At 30.8% G+C, this 27,104-nt stretch overlaps 2 protein-coding genes across 4 annotated transcripts; one reads left to right on the forward strand and one right to left on the reverse strand.

The window, feature by feature from the left end:
- Positions 1-1,496: 1,496 nt before the first annotated feature.
- On the forward strand, positions 1,497-9,764 carry LOC113872721 (glycerol-3-phosphate dehydrogenase SDP6, mitochondrial-like). Of its 2 annotated transcripts, XM_027510487.1 has the most exons (7): positions 1,552-1,966; positions 2,903-3,376; positions 3,668-3,999; positions 4,389-4,549; positions 4,730-4,988; positions 9,051-9,349; positions 9,616-9,764. In XM_027510487.1, coding segments are annotated over exons 1-7 (1,887 nt in total). In that variant the 5' UTR covers positions 1,552-1,605; the 3' UTR covers positions 9,617-9,764. The 2 variants fall into 2 exon arrangements, with proteins under 2 accessions (XP_027366286.1, XP_027366288.1); XM_027510485.1 differs by lacking the exon at positions 9,616-9,764 and having other exon boundaries at positions 1,497-1,966; positions 9,051-9,516.
- A 2,758-nt stretch (positions 9,765-12,522) lies between these two features.
- LOC113872756 (ATP-dependent RNA helicase DBP3) lies at positions 12,523-20,838 on the reverse strand. 2 transcript variants are annotated; one of them, XR_003505911.1, is made up of 8 exons: positions 20,556-20,838; positions 19,474-20,112; positions 18,847-18,935; positions 18,000-18,099; positions 14,794-15,048; positions 13,700-13,860; positions 12,887-13,492; positions 12,612-12,738 (listed from the first exon to the last, which is right to left on the reverse strand). XR_003505911.1 is itself a non-coding variant. In XM_027510558.1 (7 exons), the coding sequence occupies exons 1-7, from the start codon at positions 20,700-20,702 to the stop codon at positions 13,195-13,197; spliced, it is 1,689 nt and encodes a 562-aa protein (XP_027366359.1). In that variant the 5' UTR covers positions 20,703-20,838; the 3' UTR covers positions 12,523-13,194. The 2 variants fall into 2 exon arrangements, 1 of the variants encoding a protein (XP_027366359.1); XM_027510558.1 differs by having other exon boundaries at positions 12,523-13,492.
- Between the last annotated feature and the right edge of the window lie 6,266 nt (positions 20,839-27,104).

Genomic DNA, 27,104 nt, shown 5'->3' on the forward strand with positions numbered 1-27,104 from the left:
ATGGTTTAAGATTTAAGATTTAGGGTGGGTGCTTAGTATTAGTGGCAAAAAAATAGAGTTTTGAGTATAAGAAGATAAAGATAAAATAGAGAAAAAAAAAAACTAGAAACAAGATAAGAGATATGAGGAATAAGGCGATAAATAATAATGCATATTACACATGACATAAAACGATAAAACTTTTCTTTTAACAAAAAAAACCTATTTAAAATTTTTGTAAAAATTAATAAACTAAAATAAATAAATAAAATATTAGAAGACGAAAGTAAATTTTATTCTAAATTTAAATAATGAAAAGAGTAATTTTATTAAAATATTAATAATATATTCTTTAACATAATTTTTGATATATTTTATATTATTAGTTAAATAAGAATCATAAAACTACAAAAATTTTACTTTTAATTTCATAAGTTCTATTCGTAATTTTATAATTATTATTAAAGAGTAAATTGTGGTCAATAGGCTTTTATTACAGGGAAACAAGAAACGACATGTTCTTGAGTAGAAATTAATTTTGACAGATTCATGTTTTTAAAATTAAATTTGGTGTATTTTGAGAGTAAGTTCAGGTTATTTCAACTCCACTTGTCTTTTGAAATTTATTATTTTTTTAAGTAATTATATATTAGTGATAAGATTTCAAGAGTTAATAAATAATATTTAACAAATTATTATACTATATTATTATTGATATTATTTATTTTAAAATTTACATATTATAAAATATTTTAATTTTATATTTATTATTCTTTTTATTTATTGTGATAAGTAAAAAAAGTATAAATAATATAATATATTTTTATAATAAATTTTAAAATAAATTTTATCATATTTAAAAAACTTACTTTTTTTATTATATTAGATTCTTTTGAGATAAAATTATATATTTTTTTATTTAATTTTATAATATAAAAAATTGTTTCATTTTTAAAAAGCTTAAGACATAAAAAATTAAATAAGTAGTCGAACAATTTCCTTATAAAAAGTGTATTTGATGGCAAGGAAAGAATGAAATTTATCCACTAAAATTATCGTATTCCAAGAATGCATTACCCTACGTCTTACTAGGATTTCGAACATGACGGTCATGTTTACATGTTTTTTAACTTTCGTTTAAGCGAAATTTTTACTTACTTAAACAAATGTTAAAAAACATGCGAATATGACCGTCATGTTCGAAATTAAACATGAGGGGATCCAAATCCTCCTACGTCTCCCAACTCAGAAATTAGTCCATTTTACCCCTCTTCATTTCAATTAATATATTATTTTATAAATTAAATTAACATAATTTGTTTAAACTTTATCAAATATTTATTAAATTAAATTTAAATATATATAAAAAAAATTATTTATTAAAATTTTGAGTAAAATAAAAATAAACATGTCACATGCAACATGTACAAGTGAAGTGTACCTTATTTCGATTTTCAGCTTTAATAACTGGTAACGGGTGAACATAATAACCCAGGTTGACCATGCGTTATTCAATCATGCTCTCTACTGTGACTTGTAACTAAATATTTTCATTACATTTTCCTTGCCAACAACACGCCACATTTTTCTCCTCTCCTTCTCTCTTTTTTACTTCCTTTCATTTCCATGACTCGCCTCAGGCGACTCAGCACTGCTGTCGGAGCTGTTTTAGCCACCGCATATGGTGGAACCATCCTTCTCTCTCCTCCGGTCTCCGCCAGTGACCACGGAGGAGGATCGCACCTCGCCGCTGTCCGCCAGAAGATCCACGATCCCTTCGCGGTCTTACCCTCTAGAGAGGTCCAGCAGTCGTCGCTGATCGGTGCTAGCTCGGCGAATCCTCTCGACATTCTGGTCATCGGCGGTGGCGCCACCGGCTCCGGTGTGGCTCTCGACGCTGTCTCGCGCGGCCTCCGCGTTGGTCTAGTAGAAAGAGAGGATTTCTCTTCCGGAACTTCCTCACGCTCCACCAAGCTCATACATGGAGGTACAAGTGTGCTTGCTCTTAACAATCAAAATTGGCCTCATTCATTTTTTTCCCCCTATTTTAAGTTACATTTTTAAATTGAATAATTTTAAATCCTGTTACTTCTATTATTATTAATCATCTTGTTAAATAAAGAAAATATTAAATGCTTTATATTTTAAAATAGTAAATATACCTTCTTAAATTTGAGTTTAAACAGCATATACCAGTAAAATTTTATTAGAATTATAATTATTTATTACACTTCTATATCTTAACTATAATAAATACTTTTTTAATAAAATTTTATTATTATTAATTTATTAACACAAATTTTAAAGTTAAGGATTACAAAGTTGATAAGAACATGTTTTTTGTCACACCCACAACTCTACTGTGACTTTAATTTAATTTAAGGTTTTGTTAAGTATAAGCATCTATAAATAGAAACTTTTTATAGAAAAAGATTTATATTTATTATATTAAAGTTATAAAATTACCATAAATATTTTTTTAATTAAATTTTATTGTTATTAGTTGTTTATCATGTTAATAATTTTTTTAATTTTTTTATTTTTAAATATTCTTATTATTGATGTAGTTATAAGAAACTCACCTAAATATTTTGCAACAAAAACTAAAAGGATGTGAAATTGATTAAACTAAAAAACTATAACTGTACATATATTTTGGGACTCAAAATTTACAGGCAGAAATCAAAGAAGGAGCACTGTTTCCATGATTTGAAGGTTGTGAAGTTTTCTTTGATATAAATTTTTTTAAAAATTGACAAAGCCAATCTTCATCCTAACACTGTAGAATGTAGATATTGATTGTGCAGAGATTTTCAGTCCTACAGGGATATGCTAGTCATTTTGTGTTTTCATTTTGTCTCTTTTTTTTATAAATACTAAGTACTTGTTAGTCTAATATTTCAGTGTTTGAATAAACTCTTAGGTGTCCGATACTTGGAGAAAGCTGTCTTTAAACTTGACTATGGCCAGCTGAAGTTAGTATTCCATGCACTTGAGGAGCGTAAACAGGTTATTGACAATGCACCACACCTATGTCATGCTTTGCCTTGTATGACTCCATGTTTTGACTGGCTTGAAGTAGTGTACTACTGGCTTGGCTTGAAAATGTATGATTTAGTCGCAGGAGCACGGCTCTTGCATTTATCAAGATATTATTCTGCAAAAGAGTCTGTTGAGCTCTTTCCCACTCTGGCAAGGGAGGGAAAAGGTAGAAGCCTGAGGGGCACAGTTGTTTATTATGATGGGCAGATGAATGATGCACGGCTTAATGTTGGGTTGGCTTGCACGGCGGCATTAGCTGGTGCAGCAGTGCTGAACCATGCTGAAGTTGTGTCCCTACTGAAGGATGATACTGGTGAACGGATAACTGGTGCGCGAATTAGGGACAATTTAACTGGTAATACTTTATTTTATTTCTATCAGTTACTGTAAATATCTATGGCTTACATTTTTTACTTTTTTAGATTATCTGAAATGGTAAGTTGGCAAGTTTATTTAAGATATTATATTCAATCATTTAAGGGCTCTAGAACATTGTAAGGAACAAACACATAATCTCAAGAATCATTTTGTTGGAAGTCAATCCTTTATACATGTGCTGCCTGTTTGTGACTTTTAAGTTTAAAAATTAATTTCTTTTAACGGTTCAATAGCTAATTATTTCAATTTATTATTTTGCATGTTGCAGGCAAAGAGTTTGATACATATGCAAAAGTAATTGTGAATGCAGCTGGGCCATTTTGTGATTCTGTAAGGAAAATGGCTGACAAAAATGCACGAGATATGATTTCTCCAAGCAGTGGTGTACATATAATACTGCCCGATTATTATTCTCCAGAGGGAATGGGCTTAATTGTTCCTAAAACTAAGGATGGGCGTGTCGTTTTCATGCTACCATGGTTGGGACGAACAGTTGCTGGAACTACAGATTCCAACACTACCATTACTTTTCTTCCAGAACCGCATGAAGATGAAATACAATTTATATTGGATGCCATATCTGATTACCTCAATGTTAAAGTAAGATATACCTGCCAATACAGGCAACTATTTACCTCACTATTTTTCCTTCTCTTTCTTATGTTAGATAAGGAAATTAAATGATCCCATGCTTTTATTACTTGTTTCAAAATATTTTAGATAATCTTAGGCAAAAAAACAAGACAGTAAGTTGCATTGTATCATATATCTGTTAGAACCTTTGCTATAGAATTCAATCTTTACATTTGTAGGAAGCCCTGCTCCGACCCCTCTTTTTTAATTAACTAAGACTCTGTACTTGGAATTCTTTGATTAAATCCAAGGAAAATAACGAATTAGCTGTCTCTCAATCTAGATGTTCTTTTACTATATCCCTTTCTCCTTTTTTCACAGTCTATCAAGGACTAAATAATGCTTCAAAAATTTAGGTTCGACGCACTGACGTTCTTTCGGCCTGGAGTGGCATTCGCCCATTAGCAATGGACCCATCAGCTAAAAATACGGAGAGTATCTCCAGGGATCATGTTGTCTTTGAGGATCACCCTGGTTTGGTCACCATCACTGGTGGCAAGTGGACTACCTACCGGAGGTAATTATTTAATGGCCGAAGCTGAAAGTTATTAGGACGTTATTTCTCCAACTAGGCCTTTCATTGATCATTTTAACAATTCAGTTAGTTGGTTTAACTAGTATTTAATTATTTTTCAGCTTATCGTGCTTCATTCATTTTTGCCTTATCTTCTCATTGTTCCATTCTAATGAGTTTCAGCATGGCAGAAGATGCTGTCAATACAGCTATAAAGTCTGGGAAATTGAACCCCACGAATGGATGTATCACCAACAAACTCAGGATTGTTGGTGGTGAAGAGTGGGATCCTGCATCTTTTACAGTTCTTACTCAACAGTATGTACGCATGAAGGTAACATATAAGGGTAAAGTTGTTCCTGGGATAATGGACAGTTCTACAGCAAAGCACTTGTCTCATGCATATGGAACATTGGCTCAACGTGTGGCTGCCATTGCTCAGGTTAGCTTGTATATATTTCACATTGTCCATAGCTGTATTTGCACAAGAACTTTTGAGAATGCCCTGTTAATCAATTGATTAATTTTATTGAAAAATTGATTTTTGATATATAGAGCCTAGTTGCATTGATTGATCCATGAAACTGACACACCTGGTGGGATATGGTTTCATTGTTTGTTGTGTAAACCATGAAGGTAAATGAATATCAAGTATCAGTAATGAATCTTGTTAAAGATATAAAAACTATCCTTTTAATTGAACACCGGGATAAGGTAAAGTGGGTCGGAGCATAGTCCATGCTTCATGCAAAAAGGGGTCTTGTGTGCAAGATTGTCAAACTTGAGAGTCTACATAAAGGGTGGAGGGTCTGTAGACTCAACTTGTAGATTCAAATGTAAATTTGTAATAATTTACCTAATACAAAGTGGGGAAAGATCTTCTTACACCAATGTAAGTCTAAAAACTCTTATACCCAATCTAAGTCTTTCATTTAACTTAAATCTAACGGTCAGTGAAATAATAAATTATAACCGGTTAGATTTAAGTTTATTCTAACGTGTAATAATACCATAAAACCTATATATGTTAAATAATAAATGACTTTTCTAACGTGTGCCCAACGGGACACAATAAAACCTATATATGTTAAGCTTTTATTGAAATCACAAAATTTGATGCATTGAAAATCACACAATAACAATAAATGCTACACTTTTCAATAAAATCTTATTATTTATTGATTTCTTATTGTGTGCCCACATGATAGTATTCAACATTACAACTTCATAATAAAGCTAACGATAGTATCAAAGTATGATAGATCATGTTGAAATCATAAATAAATGACCAATTAAAAGTTCATTAGAATATTAGATAGTTGACATCCGGGGAGGCAGCACAACATATTAGACTTTCAAAATATGATAGGTTCAACCATAACAGGAGGTTCACACAACATACAACACAACACATTAGTTTTAGAATAAAACTTTGTAGGTTCAGCCACAATAGGGGACATTGGTACCTTGTTGCCGAGGAGATCAGCCAAATTGTCAGAGGAAGGTCATTGCAGGTCATTAGTTGTCACTAGGAAGGGTCAGCCACCACCATGTTCTTATCCCTGGTCATTGCACTAATCATGGATTGTAGTTGTCTGAGTCCTTGAGGTCGTTGCATTCTCTTTAGTCCCTCTTAAACATTGGTTGTGGTTTCACATGTAACTGGTGCAAATGTAAAGTGAGGAGAGAAAAGATATATGTGTGCTTCAGTGCTTCATGTTTGAGAATTAACCTGCAACAAAAGAAAATGGTAAATGGCCTGAGAGGCATTGGATGTTCCTCAAGAATCTATTCTGAAGTGTACGTTGAATCAGAATTTGCAAAGGATAACATTGTAGTGGACTCAGATAGTGAAAAAGCTGGCATGAGAGAAAGGGAAAGCAGAGTAATCAAACCAGGTTTAGGGTAAGGTGTATATAAAACCAAGTAAAAAGAAATTAAGTTAAATTATAAATTTAGTTTTTATACTTGACACGTTTTTTTCTTCAATTTGATCCCTACACAAAAAAAAAAGCTACAATTTAGTCCCTATATGAGTAAATGTTTTTGGATTAGTCCTTGCCATTTAATACGCATTGACAGTATAAAATGAGGAGAGAAAACACACGTGTGTTTCATGTTGGACAATTAACCTACAACAACAAAAAACATTAAATGGCCTGAGAGGCGTTGGATGTTCCTCAAGAATCTATTCACAGTGTATATGACCCCTTGAGATTTAACAAACCCTTCAGAGATGAGACTTTGGATCAGAATTGGCAAAGGTAACATTTTAGTGTTGACTCAGAGAGAAAGTGCGGGCATGAGAGGGCGGAAAGGAGAGTAATCAAACCACGAAAGGGTAAGGTGTATATAAAACCAAGTAAAAAGAAATTATAAATTTATTACCTACACTTGACATGATTTTCAATTTGATCCCTATATACACAAAAGTTACAATTTAGTCCATATATAAGTAAATGTTCTCAGATTAGTTTTTGTCGTTTAACACACACTGACAGCGTTAGACAGAGAGACCAAAACGTAAAATAAGCTCATATAAGAACTCAACATAAATTTTTAATAATAAAGACATTTCTTTAGAACACACTTAATGCTTGATTGATAAAAAATTTACTATAGTTTATAGAGTCAAAGAACCAGTGACACCAAGTGTCAAACTTGAACAATTGCACTATCTAATAACTTTTCATACAATACAAAATTGATTAATCTAACCGTTAGTTTGGAAGTATTTATCAAATAGGTCATCTTTACAAAAGTTCATGTAAAAATAAATTGAATAGATACTTCATTTCATTGGTTTATTTCAACATTTAATATTTTTTTAAAAGAAAATATCAAATTTTGGGTAACATACCTGCAAAAATTTAAATCATGTAAAATTTGATATACATTATCATGAAGATAATATAAGATGATTCAATGGTTGAATTGGTCAATTTTGATTTTATGAAAACGTATTAAGTGGTGAATTTTGATACCCAGTGGTAATGAATCCCGACTCTATTTTAAAAGGTTTTGTTAATCTCAATCTTTAAGGTTGAATTTAAGAATCTAAAAATAGGAAGCTTTTATTGAAGAAGAATGCATTTATGATATTTAAGTTGTAAAAGTGTAATAAATGTTTCTTTTTTTGATAAAATTTTACTATAATTATTTGTTTAAACTCATTCTTAAGGGTTGAAATTAATATTTTCTTATTTTATATTTTTATCTTTTCTCATACCCTTAAATGAATTAATAAAGTATCGGCATTTATCAGACTGTGTGTACTTGGTTATACTTGAGTACTCTAGAAATTGTCATAATTTCATAGGACTGGTTCCACTCCACGCTCATGTAGTTAATTTCATCGAGCATATATTTCACTTTATATACACTACCCATAAAGACTATGAAATCATTAAAAGTTTTAGCATAATCTCACATTAAATGTAGTCTAGCACTTTTCTCATACACTAGTTGGACTAATTAATAGTGCTAGCAAAATTAACAAATGACTTGTTATTATCTACTGATTTTCTTGTGATATCTCCAATCACCGAAGTTGAGCTTAAGTTTCATTCTCCTCGATGTATCTATTATCAACTTCCTACTCAAACATTTTACAAAGGATCGGCCAGACTTCACATAATCAATGAAAATAATATTATCTCTCTCCACAGTTACTTTATCACATCATATCTCAATCGGATGTGTCTGTTTTTACCATTGAAAGCATTGTTCTTTGCGATGGCTATTCGGATTTGGCAATCAGTGTACAAACACGAGAGTTGTAGGCTTAATTTGTAACGAAATATATGCCAAGTTTCTAAACCACTCAGTCTCATTACTGTCTAATTCCATAGCAGTAAACTCTTGACTCCATTGTCGATTTAGCAAATAATATTTTATTTAGTTTATCTCCAAGCAAAGACACCACCTGTGAACACAACCACTAGTTGATTTGGTCTGATCTCATCTAAATCTAAAATCCAATTAGCATCATTGTGTCCCTCTAATACAACAAGAAATTCACTATAATATATTATACAATTATTCACAAACACTCTAAGTCGAAATCAAATGTCAAAAGTTAAAATCAAGAATCATAATGGTGAGCCTAATGCATTTAATAAAACACACGCATTTCACAGTTCTTTGAGGGATTGCAACTCCTAATCCAAAGGTCCTAACTTCTCTCACATTTAACAAGTTGATCTTTTTCTCTACCTCACTCTTATTTATAAAGGCAAGATGCTTTATTTCTTCTACAGTCTCAACCTGCCTAAGTACTAACTAATTCAGGCTAATTAACTGATATTTTGTAACTAACAACTAATGGGTCCCTAACTGATGTATCATACCTAACTACTAATGGCAGTTACTTAACATTGTCACTTGAAAATATAATGATAAGTTTTTCACTCTGAACTGGTTGCTTATGCAATTAATCCATGTTTTAGTTAGTGCATGATCTCATCGGTGAGAAGGTCATATTAATTATTTATTTCGTATGTAGAATGAAAATTTGGGTAAGCGACTAGCCCATGGTTACCCATTTTTGGAGGCTGAGGTGGCCTACTGTGCTCGTCATGAATATTGCGAATCTGCCATTGACTTCATTGCAAGGAGGTCTCGCCTTGCATTTCTTGACACTGATGCAGCCGGACGGGCATTACCTCGAGTGATTCAAATATTAGCAGCTGAGCACAAATGGGACAGGTCAAGGCAAAAGGCAGAGTTGCAGAAGGCGAAAGAGTTTTTGGAGACTTTTAAATCCTCCAAAAATGCTCAGTTCTATGATGGCAAACACAATTAGAAAGTCTTCTTGTTCAACTCCCCTTGAATTATATATAGAAACTGTATTTGTTATTTCAGTTTTGCTAACCATTGCCTTTTGAAAGTTCTTATTGGAAGTGTAACATTTAATAATATAATTTTTCGATAAAAAACTTTTGTTTGTTGATTCCTTAACCATTTTCCTTGATAGTAAAATCATTGTTATATTCAAGTTGTTCATTTTTTTTTTGGATTGAGAAGGGATGAATGATATAAATAATTTATAATAACATACTTTCTCGTAGGCTTTGGAATTGAACAGTCACCTTCTAAACGTGGTGTTTTTGCCTAGAGTTTCGGTGGGTCAATAAAAGACTACGAAGAGTAGCTTAATAAATCTCAGAAATCAATTATTTGATGAATTTGTCAGAGCTGCGAGGCGAAATGATGTGTTTGACGGGTTGTCGGGGTCGACTCACGTCTCCAAAAATGGGAGTGCTGTGCCACATTGTTTGGGGCAACGTTACTAACGGATTTGTGGCTATTTACTTCGGAAAAGAGAATGGTGTTAAGGAAATTAATAATGAAAAGTGTCTAGAAATTTATTCTAAAGGATCAAATTTTGATACTTTTGTAACTAAATATAAAAGCCTCTGCATCTTCGCTCTGCAACAAAGCAGGGCTTTTTTTCTTTCTTTGTTATTATAATTCACTTCTCTCTTACAAATACGTCAAATTGTGATACTTTTGCAATTATATAACTGGATATAAAACGTTCCTTTATCACTGAGCAATCAAGCTCATCTTTCTCTTTTTATTTTTTCTTACCATTTTCTTCTCTCAATTATTTTTAATATAGTTTGTGAGGCTTCAATGCTTGTACCCTTAACTGCATCTCTCTGTTTGTGAAGTTGTGTAAACATTGGAGACTAAAGATGGGTATTGAGTTACACTTCGCTGAAACGTTGCTTTTATGATTGTAACAATTGTCATAGCATAACACTCTTTTCTTTCTATTTTTTTCAACAATTTAAAAGTAAAATTTGGTCTTTGATGACTATTATAGAAGTTAATTTGGTGAGTAACATTGTATATTTTGGTTTAACATTTTTTTCAAGTGTATTGTCAATAGGAAAATATCGTATTATTTTTTCTATGATCTTGTTCTTGAAATGAATTCGTTTTATAGTTAGCAAAACTTGTTTAAGCCCTTAGGACTTGTGAATTTTGGAGTTTTTACTAAAAGTTGATGAATGCTTTTCTTTTATTTTCTACAAACCATTTTGTTGCATGCTATTTTGGTTGAGCCAGTGGTTGTGGATTTTTCGAAGAAAATATTATTTGTTGAACTACTATGCTAAGTACAGTATCTTTTTATAAATAATATATTTTAGTAGAGTGATTCAAATTTTGGATAATACAAGGTTTTCTTAAAAGTAAAAAATAATTTCCTTTTAATTTGTATTGTAGAAGAACGTAATAAGAGAAAGCAAATGAAATGGTTGTCATCAATGTTTCAAGAGAATATTGTGAGTATTTAAAGAGAAACACTAGCCTACAAAAAAGAACATGAATTATTCCAAGCCAAACTCGTAATTTGGATCCTTCAACTTTAGGGATTTTAGACCTGATAACAGCAAAATAATTTACATTTAATGTATTATATTTAAATTAATGCTTTACTCCTCTCCTAAGTAAAACCAGTTAGACTGCTTTTATATCTAGCTTGTTGATTGTTAAAGCAAAGAGTACTAGAAATATACTTTTTAACACACTATTTTCAATACACTTTATTAATTATAATTTATTAAAAATATAAAAGTATAAGAAAGAATCCTAAAATTAAAAGTGAGACTGACATAATTTATTTTTTAAATAAATATTATGTATTATATTTAAATTAATGCTTAACTCATCCCCTAAGTAAAAACGGTTAGACTGCTTTCATATCTAGCTTGTTGAAGCAAAGAATATTAGAAATATACTTTTTAACACACTATTTTCAATACATTTAATTATTAGTTACAATTTATTAAAAAAAATACAAAAGTATAAGAAAGAATTTTAAAATTAAAAGTGAGATTCACAATTTATTTTTTAAATAAATTTTAGTCAATAACTTCAAGTATGTTAGAAAAACTGAGATATTCATATTTCTGTTGTAAAAGCTAGCTCCTTCTGCTGAACACATCAACTCCTAAAGATCAAGCTTGAATTATTAAAATTTGAGAAATTTTTGCACTCTAACATTCTTTTGAGCAATTTTAACAAACTTATTAGTATTCGCCACTTTATTAAAAAAAATTGAGAATTTGTATAATTTATTTGAATAATGATGAATGATGACTACTATGTGAGTAGTGGTTTGATAATTTATTTATTTATTGAATGACACTTGATGATCGGTAGTTTTAACTGCTAAATAAAATATTATAAAAATTAAAAGTTTGATTATTTAAATATTAGTAACTTAATTTTTATTAACTACTAAATAGTAATCAATAAACTCTTACAACATTTTTTTAAAATTTTTTTAGATTTTTTATATTTTTTTATAAGTTATGTATAGGTTTAATGGCCTTTCTAATCTTATTAGTTCCCTTTAGATGAAATAATTACTCATTTAAAAAGATTTAGAATATTGTACCATGAATAAAATGAAAAATAAAATAAAACATCTGTCAATAGCATTTTATTCCAAATTTCTTAAATTCCTAATGTTATGTGCTGATTACCTGTATTTTAGTTATTTTTATCAAAGAAAAAGACCATTTTAAAAAAATCTTTTCTATTATCACAATTTAAGCATTAAAACATCTGAAAAAGAAATTTATCTAAAATAAAACATGAAATAAACTACATCAAGAAAAATATATTTTGCAATGTACAATCTTGAAATATGAATATTTATTGTAATTATCAATATGGCCCTTTTTGATAAAAGCATATTAAAAATTTGAATGTGATGCGATTTAGCCGCTCTAGCTTAACCAGAGAGATTTGGACGTGTAAAAATTGTGATCCTCTTCGTCAATTATCTTTCCCAAATCACAGATTTCTAAATCTAGAAAGTTTCTTATTTATTTTGTACGTCTCAGGGTTGAGAGAGTAGTTTCCAAGACGATATGCTCAGTTTCTTGGTACAAGTTCTGAAGAAAACAAAATATGACAAATGCTAATTGATGTCCTGAAGAGTAAAGCCACTGATTAAAAAATTAAAAAATATTATTAATGCGGTACCTTCCATGATTTTCAATTCATTACAATATAATCTGCAATAAAAATGTTTCACTCTTGATTCCCAGTGCCTTGAGGATAATCATTCTTATGTTGAGATAAAAAGTGTATCGAATGCTAAGCAGTCACACTATTATAGTAGGGACAAGATACTCCTGAAGCCAAAAGGATGCTACTACAAATATGGTCTCCTGAGTTTGCATGGGAAGTGGGAAATGTGCAAAATAAAATTTTTAAATTAAAATTTTTAAATTAAAACCTTCCCTGTTGGGGACGAAAGGGAAAGAAAATAAATATATGAAACATCAAAATTTTTCATCAACAGAAGTTGATAAATACCTTGGAGGACTATCGGGCAATCTTTAATAATTGTCACGTTAGGCCAATCAATTTAACAAGCTTAGCTCAAGGTTGACTTTGTTGCCAAATATCATTGTCCACTCAACTACAGGAAAATATAGTCTCGGAAACAGGACGGACATAATGCAAAACTTTTCTGAATGAGATTCTTCATTTCGTGCAAGGTTTCCAAATTAAAAGCATAGGACATCTATCATCCCTCCCATGCATAGCTCCAGCCCAAGTTCGAAAAGAAAAGAAATTGGTTTTCCGACCAGCAATGATGGAATGACCATAAGAAAAAATATTCAATCTTCCAACATGTTTGATGTATGATGCAGATCCTGCAGGGTCTGAGGCACTTCCTGCCCGCATTTTTCAAGAACTGCAATGAGCGGTGCTGCAAGTTCTGCATCTCCTTTTGTTAAGAAACTGTGCAATACACCATTGACACTTTGGCGAGCCATCATCGTCAAAATATGCACATAAGTGTCTATAGAGGGTACAAAACTAGGTAGGACTACTACATCATACGTCCCTATATCTTTAGTAAAGATATGCTCCAAATCAATCACGGAAACCAGCGGTCTGCTGTTTGAATCCACACTGTATAACAAAAAACAGTACATAAGCTCAAAATCATAACAGATTATGGCTGCAATAGCCCATGAGCCACACCTTTCAGCTTCGAATAGACTTTTGTTAAGGTAGGTTAGATTCCCCATAAGCTACAATGTTCTCGTATTATTGTAGATATCAAAATACAAAACTTTAAAATAACAAAATACATAAAACAGAATTTTGATGCTTTACCTATCATGAAAACTGGCTGCATCTGAATCAAGTGAAATGGAACAACCCTTGGATTCGAGAGTCTTCACCAATTTATGGCCCTTGACATCTTTCCTTAAAATATATAGCATGTTTGAATTGTTAGAATGGCTGCTCCGAAATCGATCCAAGCCTTCAATGCTCTGTAATAATTAATAGTACTCGGTTAGATAACCCTGTAGCTAGCTATAACTAGTTAGTTAGTTGCAATTAGTGAAGGGTATTAAATGTAAAATAGAAAGAACTGAGGAAAGGAGATGATCTTGGCATTTGAGAGGAAATTAGGGCTTTGGATGATGGGACTCAGATGTTATGCAAGTTTGCAGCTATTTTCACAGGATGAAAAATCCTAGCAACACACTTTTTCAAACATATTCCCTATTATTGGCTTAACTTTATTGAAAATCATAAAATTCATGTGGGCCTCGCTCTTAATTTAATGATTTTCACATATAATTTTGGAGTTTTCAATAAATTTCAACCATTAGAGCAGTGTGCTAAAAAGAGTGTGTGTGTTCTTAACACTCCTCTTCAGGGAAATTCTTCCCTATTCCTTCTAATAATAAAAGACCAGCTTCTATCATACCCATCAGTGCTTTTCTAAGTTAAAGAATATGAACAAATGCATAACATGCAAGCATTTTCCAGAGCTGTATTGACCATAAAAAATACATAAAGGTGGAATCTTTACACTACAAAACATAAAGGTGGAAATGGGAAAAGAAAAATGTGCAGTAATGCTTTTGAAAGATATAAACATAGGTTTGTGAAAGATTGAAAGAATATGTAAGTTCTGTTAATATTATCATACCATAAATTTCCTTTGGTGAAAAAAAAATCACAAGACACCAAACTGTTATTAGAAAATCTACATGTTATACTATCAAGCAAAAATATTGGTAAACTTTTTAAAAGGATAAGAAACTTCCTCTAATTATCTCTAAGTAGTTTTATTCATTTGATAATATCAATAAAAACAATGATTAAAAGCAGAGTTAGTAAGGTATACCTAAGTGCTACTTACAATAAATAAATTTATGAAATAGAATTCATGCCTAGCATACCAATAAACTTACCTTAACAACTTTCTCTTCTTCAGATGTACACACTTTAACAGACTGGATAATGCATGAACTTAGGCTGGTGATTGAATTATTGAGAGAGAGTCTACAAATTGATCCTGTCAGGAGATACTGAACCAATGGGAGAGAGGTATGGTTGACGCCATCATTGAAAATCACAAGACGGGGATTGCCAGAAATATACTTCTTAATGGATTTTATAGCCTCAGTGTGGCCAGCACTACAAATAGTATTAAGCCCATCAATAACCTATTTAATACCAAAAAGTAATTAATCAATATAATAAAAAGAATAAATTATAATAAAGAGATGATTGAAATTGACTAACACATAATACAGGGAGTATTTATTCATAGAAAGCCATATGCTAGCAAATACAGTAATTTTCATATCAAAACAAGAATATAAATTTTCACTCTATTTTCAAATATATGAATTTTGCTAAACTAATAACAAACAAGCACAAATGTGAATCTTAAAACAGCGAGAGAAATAACATGACAAAAGTGGACATTGCATGAGTAAATTTAACTGAGTTTCTACCACCCAAATATAGCAATTAAATTGATAAAAATCTGTTGATTCCATGGAAATTATATTGCTCCAAATCCTTTCCCTTCCTAGCCAAAACATGACCAAACAATAATTGAATCATTCCTGAATTTACTTTATTATTCTTAAGATGGCATTAGAGCCTACCGCAGATTTGATATTCAGCCACCCTAACTGTAAATAAAAAATAAAAAATAATAATGACCCACTGATTTTCCTAGTGTAATTAACCTGGGCCCTATGAATTTTTTAGTGCGATTTACCTAGCCCAGCAACTTTACAAGTGCAATCTACCTGATCTTGTGGCTTTCCAAATACAACATAAAAAACAATCAGTACTATAATCTTCACACTCCAGATGTCCATTTGGAGTGTGAGAGGGTATGCTGAGATCCCACATTGACTACTAATATAGCCAAATTACAAGCTAGCTTTTTGGGTTGAGTTATGCACAAGCCCAAATTTAAGAATTATTAAATCCCTCTTTTGACGATCCCACTAGGACTATACCATTAGCAAAAGCATGCATTGAGGCATGCACTAGCTCCTTCAAATGCTCAATATGTAATTCAAATACCAAGACATAGGAAGCATTGATCCTTGTGCAAACTCTTATAGTTACAAGCAGATCTTTTGGACCCCACCATGCTCTCATACACCAAAGAATAAACCTATAAAATTCCCAACATGAAGAAGTTAATTTGTCTTTCATTTGACCAGGCTATTAAGTCTCTCTGGCCCTTTTTTCTAAGGCACCATCTTGAAGGCTTAAGTGATCCTTATTACATGGCATTTTATAATTCCTATGAAACATTTATTTATTTTTCCTATTGGCACTTGATAAATGGGGGTAGTGGGAATCGTAAATTACCAACAAGGGAAAGGAACAAATCTTTAAGATTAAAATATTAATAGCATGATTAAGTTTAATAAATCAGTGTTATCAAATGACAGCCATGGCCAAAAACAGTGGCAGTTTTTTAACAATCTGCGAGCATATGGCGAGTTTGCAATGGCAGGTCATGGCGACCATGGCAGAAATTTTGGAAATCTTCCCAAAAAGAAAAGAATTGGGTCTGCAGATTTGACCCAGCTCCACACTAACCCAACATAAAAAAAAAATAAACCCTAAAATGTACACTTTCAACCCTGTTGGCCCCTGTTTTTAGTCTAGTTGTTACATCTTTCTCTCTCACAGCAACCTCCCATCTCCCTCTCACCTTCCCAACTCCTGACAACCACTACTTCAAACAACCCTCATTTTCTGGTGAGTGTTTTTTTTTTCTGTTTTGTTTTATCCTCCTTCATTCTGTTTTTCTTTTTCCTTCTCCACATTTCTCCATTCTCTCTCTCCCTTCTTTTTCTTTTTTCTATTGTTTCAACTTTCTCTTCTCAGATTTCCTTCTCATTTTCTTTTCTGTGTTTTCCTTCTGTTTTTCATCCATTTTTTTATTCTAAGTTCTAACATGGCCTAACAAGCAGCTTCCTTAAATTATTCAAGGGAAGCTAATAGGATTAATCCAACAAGTTTCCTCAATTAGTATTTCTATTTTCTTTGTTTCTTATCACTTGGTTTCACTTGAGGCTTAACGGCTTTTAGTTTGTATTGAACTTTTGCTTTGAGACTTGTGCTATTATGTTATTATGAGATCTTGTTATGAGGCATATGATATTATTTGATGAGTTTCTATCAATTACATTCTTGATTTTGACATATGTAGTTAGTTTTTGGTTTTATATTACATTTTGCAGTGGTTTTTTTTATGTGTTTCTATATATATATATATATATATATATATATATATATATATATATATATATATATATATATATATATATATATATTACATTATTTTATCATAGCTGTCATGCTTCTGCTATAAGCCACCATGGCATCCACCATAATTTTATTACATTTTTTTGGTTTTCTGCCATGACTCAATTCGCCATTGATAACATTGGATAATATATGGGGATAAAACTAGTTTGGTGTAGTATTTAAAAATAATAAAAATAATTAATTAATTTTAACTATTTTTAAAATATCAGGGTGCCTAATAAAAAGGAATCAAAGGAAGGAATAACTAATAATCATCAGCAAACATGGCATGTGCATATTTAATACCTAACAAAAATGTATAAAAGCTAACATGGTGAGTAACTATCAAATGCATAAAAGCTAGCTCATAGGGTGAGGATTGCTTTGACCTTTATAAGTTCTTATTTAGTCATATCTATGGTCAAGTGGGACTTCAATACAACCCTTCATGCTCAAGATATCTAGGCCTTGAAAATTGGAGGACTTTATTTATTTTTTAGTATCACACTCAATAAGCCACAGGACTAGGTAGGTAGCACTGGGAAAGCTGCAAGTTGCACTGGGAAATCCATGGGGCCAGGTTAATTGCACTGGAAAAATTCGTGGGGCCAGATTTTATTTTTTTTTCAGTCAAGGGTGGCCCAGTATCGAATCTGCTTTGATACCATGTTGAATTTAGACTTTTAGCCTAACTCAACTCCAAAAGCTAGCAATTGTTTACCCTTTACAAGCTCTTATTTAATCATATCTATAGTCAATATGGGACTTCAACAACAATAATTAAAAGAAGAAAGACTTGTATAACCAGTACATTGGAAGGAAATATTACCAGAATGGAGACAGCAGAAATATCAATCGCCTTCATAGAAACAAGCTTCAAAAGCCTCTCGGGAGTAGAAACAAGAAACTCAGGTTCACAAGTTTTCAGACTGTTAAAAGCAAAACAAATGTTATGTAGAATCAAAAAATCTGCACAAACAATGATCTTTCCCTGTAAATCCTTGAAATTGCCAACTTATTCCCAAACAGCAACATGTTTCTTCTTGCAATGTCACTAGCAAATGAAAGCATCTTTCAAAAGAAAATTAATTCATTTGAACTGCAGTAATGACTAAATTTAATATCAAAATATTATTTTGCTGGCTTGCACACCACAAAGGAACTCCCTCTTGATATCTTTTGTAATGGAATTTTCTCACTCTCAGACTTTCAGTTATTTTACACTAGCCAGACTTCATAGGAATTCAAACATTTAATATAATTTCATCGTCTGTCGAAGAAAGAAAGACATGCTCGTACAAAATAAAACCACTTACATAGGCACTGTATTGGCTCTTGCATATAAACTAGCACATGCACATAAGATTCAAGACAAAGACGTCAACAATTTGTGCGTAAGAAATATGACAAAATTACCCACATTATGTTACAGAGACTAATTAATTCAAAATTACCCAGATAACACTTCAAACATCATACCAAATAAAGCTAAATAAAAGCCTATAAAAAAAGATTTACTCACTGATATACTTGAATGAATGAGAAGCAACGTGCATTACCAAACAAAATTATCAATACAAAAAGATTCCCTATTTTCTGATCATATCATGCCCTTTTGATCACACACATTAATGTCAAATGCAATGAAAAACAAAAGATGAAGTTTCAACAATTACCCTTGAATCTGATGATCTAAGGAAGCACCTGGATGAATACTCACTGTATGTATTCCAACAGATTTCAAAGGCTTGCAAACTGTTCGAACCTGCCCATCAATTTAAAGTTTTAGAATCCGCGTTATCAACAAACAAATCAACAGTTTGTTAAGGTCCATAGTTACAAGAAAGTTGGAGAAATTTTCTTCCCTTAAATTAATACTTCCTTTTGTTAGATAGCACAATAAAAGGTCATATCATGAACTGTGTCTTGGGGACATTCTGACTAAATCACAATGACTAAGTACATAGATCTTTTCCATTATAAACAGTTTATAGGAGAATGAAATGCAATGTCATTCAAAATATAATTTAAAAAAAAAAATTAAAAATCAAAGTCAGAATCTCTGAAAACTAAGTCAAGCTTCAAATCAAACAATACTAAAATTTAACATCAAATTCAAAGACAAAATGACGTGGGGTCCCATGACTCAAATTCCATTTGAGAGTCGGAGTCCAAAAGGAGGGGGAAGACAAGCTGCTGGGTGCATCTGTCAGTATAGTGATTTTTATGTAAGGGGAAAAAGAAAAAACACACAAAAAGAACCAGCAATGAAGTTGTAAGCATGTAGAGGAAATTTAACTAACCTGGGCAGCTTTTTCTTGGGAAGGTACAAGGAATAAAAGGAAAGGGCCAGAAAAGGATAACCCTTCTTTCTCATTTCTTACAAAAGTATCAGCTGCACCAGAAACCATCCAAGCAATTTGCTCGGTAGTAGCAGAGGTTCCACTGGTCTCCATCAGATCTTTTCCCGTAGAATAACACTTTGAAAATTCTAATCCCCATGGATTTAGAAAGAAAGAGTTTCCCTCTCCATCAGTGTAGGCATCCCCATGTCGCAATGCATTTTCAATTGAGCTTAGACACCAAAATACAAACTTAGAAGGGAATTCTGAAACGTCACAATCAAGCTGTCGGGCACCGCAAAGGTCAGCCATCTCAGTCACCTCAATATTTTTCCTTTCCGACTTAACAACACATTTCTGACCCTGATTATCGTTGCCTGTCACAGATTCATTTTCCCTTTGTATATCATTCAATTTTCGCAAAATATTCCTCCTACCAACTGCACCTTTCCTTCCGGGCTCACTATGCGCATTAAGAGGAACCATCTCATCTTTTGGTTTTGGTGGCGTCTTCCTTTTAGGACTCCCTATTTTGAATTCCTCTTTCCCACATCTATCATTGAATGGATCCTCTGGAGTAGGTAGACTAAAGCACATACCCTTTAATATCATGGAAAAAAGTCACTTCTTCAATTCCACTCTAGAAGAAAACACAATAAACACAATTCTACTAACACTTACTGAAATAACAACCCCAATGCTTTCTTAACATATTCAACATAGAAAACAATACACTAACATTTTTCAACTCAGTTGTTTTAATCATCAACATTGCACATACCATCCAATAACCAAAGTTAGCAATTAGGATCAAGGATAATTAGAAAATAGATATAAGGAATAATGCAAAAGTAAAGTATAAGGAAAGAAAGGAAAAAAAAAATGAAACCAAACCACCTAAATCAAATGAAAAAATTAAATAAATAAAAGACAGGGAACAAATAAGAAAGCAAAATATGACTGTAATTTTTCGTTAAAATAAAAAATATATATATAAAAAAAAACATTTTAGCAAGAGAAAAAGAGAGTAACAGATTCGATACCTGGCAAATGCGGCGTTTACCGGCCTTACGGCGCTTCTTGGCAGCGATAACGGCGGCTACCTTGGCAGAGAGAGAAGAAGAGTCATTGCTCTTCCTTCGAAGCTTTTTGTTCTTCTTCCTTCGAACAGCATCGTCACCCTTGGCCATTGCTGCTACCAGTAGTAACTGGAGAAGAAGGTAGGTTATATGCTTCTTCTATGGCGGCGCTTCACGCGCCTACTATCGTCAGTTACTAGTGCTTCAATTGACGGCATTTTTCACCCGGCATTGTTTGTAGTACAATATTAGGTTAAATATTAGCTGTAACTTTATTAAATGACTTTCATTACCCTCTTTTTAAAAAACTTTCTAATTTTCGTAATTGTTTTTAAATTTTTAATTTGTATTTAATAATTTCAATGTGAATTTTAATTGTTTTGTTACAGTAAGATTTTAATGTAGTATTTGACTACAAATATCAATTTTTCGATGATGAATTTTACATGTCTTGTCAATAAATTTGTATTTTTTCTCACCAAACATGTTCAATACTACACCATTGTTTACCCTTGTTGCTTGAACACTTGCAATGGGCTGTTACAATACAATTTAGCATTATGCTATAAAAATGTCCCCATTTCAAAGCGTTGTATGGGCATTCTCCCCCAACGCTGCCAAGCTAGTGAAGCTACACTCCAGTCCAAGCTCACACTAAATTACCTGTGATCCTTTTCATAAGAAAGGAAGTATATGTAATTAATTTATAATATATTTTAAAAATAATTATAATAATAAATGGTTAAATTAGTGACTTATACATTACATGAATAGAGAGAGAAGAAGGAATAATAAATAAATATCTTATAACTTCTTTTAAAATATTGATAATTTAGCTTCTCTCAAATAACTTTGTTATTCTCAAATGATTAAGCATTTATAGTAGATTTTATGCTTAAGTAAGATGATAATATTTGCTTCTATTGGGTGGTTAGCTATTAAATGAACCTTCTCTTTAAACATTTTAGAATTTTTCTTTTCTAATTTTAATTTTTTCTTCATCTACATTTGTATTATTTATTCTAAGTAAAATGTGTTAACACACACTTTTCAACTTGTAAAAAATGTTAGAGGTATTAATTAAGATAAACTCTCTTTTAAAAGTTAGTTTATCTATGTAAAAAAAATTATATATTAGTCTCTATACATGCATCTATTTTCAATTTCATCTTTGACGTTATATTTAATTAAAATAATGTTTGCTTTTCATTTATACAGTTGACGATGATCCGATCTCTCTTGTGTAAATGTCAGATATTAAGTTATTATAGATAGGGACAACAAAGCAAGAAACTAAGAAATAGAGCCAACTGTAGTAAACATATATACTTTGAAGAAAAGAATAAAGTGTCATTATGTAATTATGGGAGTCAAGTAAAGATTTGCAAATCATGAACTTGTCAAAAATCAAGTAGGACTTATCAAACATATAGTTTGACATTTTGTTTTACTATTTTTTTATGTTTTATTTACTCACCATGACATCTTGAAAATTTAATAAAAATTAAAAGATTAGGTAATATGTGAAGTTAATATTTTGAACATTATTTTTTTTAAATTGATTGATAATTTTTAAATAAGTTTGATGTTGTTAAATAAAAATTATTTATTAAGTTCATATATTATTTAAAGTTTTTATTAATTAAATCCTTATACTCAACAAAAATATAATAAAATCCTAATAAAAATATGACTATAGTTTTAATTAAAGACACATTTAAAAACTTATTTAAATTTTAAAAATTAAAATATGCAAATTTAAATTAAATTAGTATATTGATCTTTTAATTTTTAATTTTGTTTCTGTTTTTTCCTTTAACTTTTTTTTCTTACTTTTTATCCCTTAACTTATCAAAATATTTCACATAATTTTTTTTATATAAAATTTGTTAACTTCTTTAAACATTAATTTTTGTATTAAATTTTTTTACAAACTCTAACAAAAACACAATATATTGTCATGAATATTTGAATTATTTTCTTTTTCTCTCTTTTCTCTTCCTTCTTTTATCTTTGGTTATTTATGATTTTTTTTTTTTTTATCTTTGAGCTCCAACAATTTTATTTTTATTTTTCTTTATTATCTTATTCCTCATCCATATCTTTCTCTTGTTTTTTCTTTTTACTCTTCATTTATGCTTTCACAATTCCTTTTTTACTCTTTTCAAAAAATTAATATGATCATTTTAATTAATAAACCTTACAAATATATATATATATATATATATATATTAGACCTTTTATACATATGATTACTTTTTTTAAAATGTATATAAATAATTAAATATTATAAACTCAAATCTATGTCATTATTATAATAAAACTTCAAAATATACTGTGTGTTACTTTTAAAAGATAATATTTTAATTAAGAGATCTAATAAAGTTGAAGTTTTTTAGAATACTTCATTATATTTTTGACAAAAATATAAAAAAATAAGAAGAAACTTTTTATTAGAGTTTAAATAAAATAAAGATTTGAATAAATGATAAAACAAAAAAAAAGGAAATAAAAAAATTGTCAAAATTTTTAAAAAAGGAATCGTAAGGACGTGGATAGAAAAATAAGAGGATAATAGATTTTAAGAGAATTAAATTTTTTTAAAAATTATTAAAACAATTTTATAAATTTAAGAATCAAAATAAAAAAATTAAATATTTAAAATGAAAAAAATTAGAAATTACTGAACTAATTTATTAATTTAACTACAAAACTATTTAAAAAATTGTAAATTAATTTAATCTTGTATCATTAATAACTTTAATTGTTATAATAAAAAATTTAATAATACTTATTAACTTTATTCATTATAAAATGACAAATTTTAACAATATTAATATTAATTTTATATTTTAAATTTGATTATTTTTTGGATAAATGATCTTACTATTTTTAATATTTATTTTATGTTTCTCTAATATTTAAAAATTATTATTAGTTATATAATAATTATTATTATTATTAGATTTTTTTTTTTAATTTTGAGTTTAACTTAGTCAAAATTGGTCATAATTTTGTGGGAAAACCTTAGTCAACCATGACAAGAACAAAACTAGACTCGTTAAACCTTTTTTATAGTTACTTTATATAACATCTTAATTTTAATTTTAAAATAATAAGTTTCACAAAATGAGAATAATAAATTTTTTGTTTAAATATAATTTTTCAACACATAGTTTCATCCAAGTATTTCAAAATAATAAGAGATTACAAGTTCATATCAATGACTGCTACAAGGTCAATTCAATTACATCGTATTTTCAAAATAAATAATCTAAGTTCTATAGTAGTATCATTTATTCCTTCATTAAGCCTAGTACTGATTATCTTAGTCACTTGAAATAAATGTAAGGGTGAGTACTCTACAATATAAAAAACACACAAACATAGAGACTCATCTTGCACGCTCCACAAGTTTTCTAACATATTATACTCAAGTATAATAAATTACAAACAACATTTTTCAAACATTCTATTTTAATTCACAACTAATGCACTTACTGCACCAATAACATTTTACACACATGTGTGCTCACTGCATATAGTCACGCTTATTGTGGCACTGTGATCACAGTTTCACACCATGGATAGTTGTCGGTTAGCTTCTGTCTCACGAATACAACGTGTGAGGTCACGAGCTCCTCAGCAAAGGTGTTAGTCAGAGGCTGAGTCAGGAGGAGAGTATGTGACCTGTGGTACACCTACACTCACTATTGGTGTCACCACCACCCTTTCTTCTTCATGGTATTCCTACCGCCCCATCTTCCACACCTCCAATGTATCGTTGAACCATTCATAGCATATTTGCAACCTCAATTAACATGCCCACCACACACATTTTCAGCCATATTCTCAGTCACATACAGTATCCATATTCATACATGGCACATATGCCCACATTCACTCACATCATATTCCATACACATAATATTTCTATCGCAATCCATATAGGGTTTCCATCACAATCCAATCATAATCAATCCAAACATCATCACAATCATACCTAACATGAAATACCCATCAAATACACAAGTTCATACATTCATCTCAATCATATTATGAAACATAGCATAATAAATGGAATCCTAACCACAAAATGAGATAGGGTAGAGTCTCCCTTTACCTCAAATTAAAGACCCACAACGCAGTCAACAATGGAAGCATCCTCCACACATATTTCGTCCTAAATACACGAAGAAATTCCATAAGAACTCAAAGAGAATCATGAAAAGAGGGACATAAACCGAAACCCTAGCCATTGAAACTCACCTCCAAAAGTTCTAAACGTGACTGTCACCTTCAATCTAGCTTCCAAACGACTTTAGAGGCAATTTAATTGGTAAAAATAGGTTGAGAATCGAGAGAATAGAGAGAGATCTCAAAGGAAAAGTAGGAAAATAAATTTTTCAAGCCCTAAATCCTTCAAATACCTTTTGGTCGTGCTACTCTCACTACAGTGAGATATTATCGCTGCAGCGAGGGGACCTTACTACAGCGAGAGGACCTTGCTGCAGCGACACTCTCTCTCATTACAACGAAAATCTCAGAGAAAATTACACTCTGGCTTCTGCAGAATCTCGCTACAGTGAGATTGCACCCAAGAATGCACTTTCCACTGTCGTCCTCTCGCTACAGCGAGAACGCAACAGTTTCATCCTTTTTTCACAGTGCCTTCTCGCTACAGCGAGAACGGCACAGTTTCATGCTCTTCGCCCAAGGCCTTCTCACTATAGCGAGAATGCTCATGCAGCACACACGTAGCTTATATACTCAAACAACTCTAGCCCAAACACAAGTCAATCATCAACAATCATGCTCAAGCACAAGTCCACATCACATTTTTTTACCACATATTCATACATTCAAATCATTACACAATCAAATGTACATTTAAACATCAATTTATACATTTATATTAATAATCAAATAATATTAAAAAATTTGGAACGTTACACTTTACAATACAAAATTTTTCTTTGTATCTAATGTTTAGTAGTCTCCCTTCTATATATATTTTTTTAGTTCTCTACATATTGATGTTTACTTATTTTTAATTATTCTTTATGATAGTTGGCAACTAATGTTAATAATAATGAGTCAAAGATTTGGCCCTATAGTGTTAAGACATTCATGGATATTATAGTTGATGGTTGATGAAGCCACGGAAGGAAACATGTCAAATGGTGTGCTTCACTCTAGAACATGGAATTCAAATACTATGAAGTTAAATTTCATAGCAAATCATTCATACAAAACAGAATAATGCACAAGTTACGAGCTATTTATCATGAATTTTCTCTACTTTTGCAACAAATTGGATTTGGATGGAATGCATAAATCAAAACTATCACTGCAAGTAAAGAAATACGGCAAAATTATCTACGGGTATGCTTTAATTTAATTTAGTAATCAATAATTAATAATGGATTGACTATTTGCTTATATTATTTTAGGTACATGATAAAACTGCTCAATTTCAAAAGAAAGGATATGACCATTATAAGTTATTAGAAATGATATTCAATAGAAGTACTGCACCTGAAGTATTTCATCATTCATCTACCTAAGATTCACGAAATATAAATAAAGAAAATGAGCTTGAAAATCAATGCCTCAATAGTAAGAGTTATGTAAATGTTGATAATGATAGCTGAGATGATGACATAGTAGAAGTGGAGCGTATCTCACATAGTGAGAAATACACAATTTAAGTAAAAGAGCATAAGTCTACAAAAGAGTCTAGGATATTACAAATGGGAGAGACACTTGCAGCATAAGATAAATCATCTAAGGCAAAAGCTGAGAAGTATAAGGCTAAAAGTATATAGGCTACTTCTTCACTCGTTACACCATATTATTTTATTACTAAGTGTGACTGCCCTCGAAGAGATTGAAGGCATACCAAATGACATTTATCTGAAAGTCTTAGAAAAATTTAGAAAGTTTGATTGGAGGAAAATGTTTCTTGTCAAGTCTACTGACAGAAAGCAAGCATGGTTATTTAGGCTTTAAGGATAAATTTTAGACATTTTTTTAGTATCTTCATTTATTATTTTTATGATTATATTTTTAATTTGTAGTTAACATTTATTTGTGTATTTTTATGAACTACTTTGAATTGTATGTTATGTTATTGCACTTTTATTATATAATTTTTATTGAATATCTTTTTCATCAATGTTTTTTATGGAACTATATGACAAGTTATAGATATTGATAAAAGTGATGATTCTTCTTTGAATTCAAGTGATGATGAGTTCGCTATTTCTTTTAAACATGTTTTATGATTATGATCATAAATTTCTGAACAAAAGAAAGGTTTAAACATTTGCTCTTAGTGGTTGTGATTGTATTAAGAGTTATTAATTGGACCTGAAGTAACTTGTTTCGAGTTAACGAATGACTGCTTTATTAAATTTTGTAATTAGTTAAGGGTAAAAAGTTACTTAAGTGACTCAAGGAATGTACTTCTCAAAGAAAAAATTGCTATATTTTATTTATAATTGGCTAGAA

The sequence above is a fragment of the Abrus precatorius genome, unplaced genomic scaffold, assembly GCF_003935025.1.
Source record: "Abrus precatorius isolate BTA unplaced genomic scaffold, Abrus_2018 Scaffold7, whole genome shotgun sequence".
Taxonomy (NCBI): Eukaryota; Viridiplantae; Streptophyta; class Magnoliopsida; order Fabales; family Fabaceae; genus Abrus; species Abrus precatorius.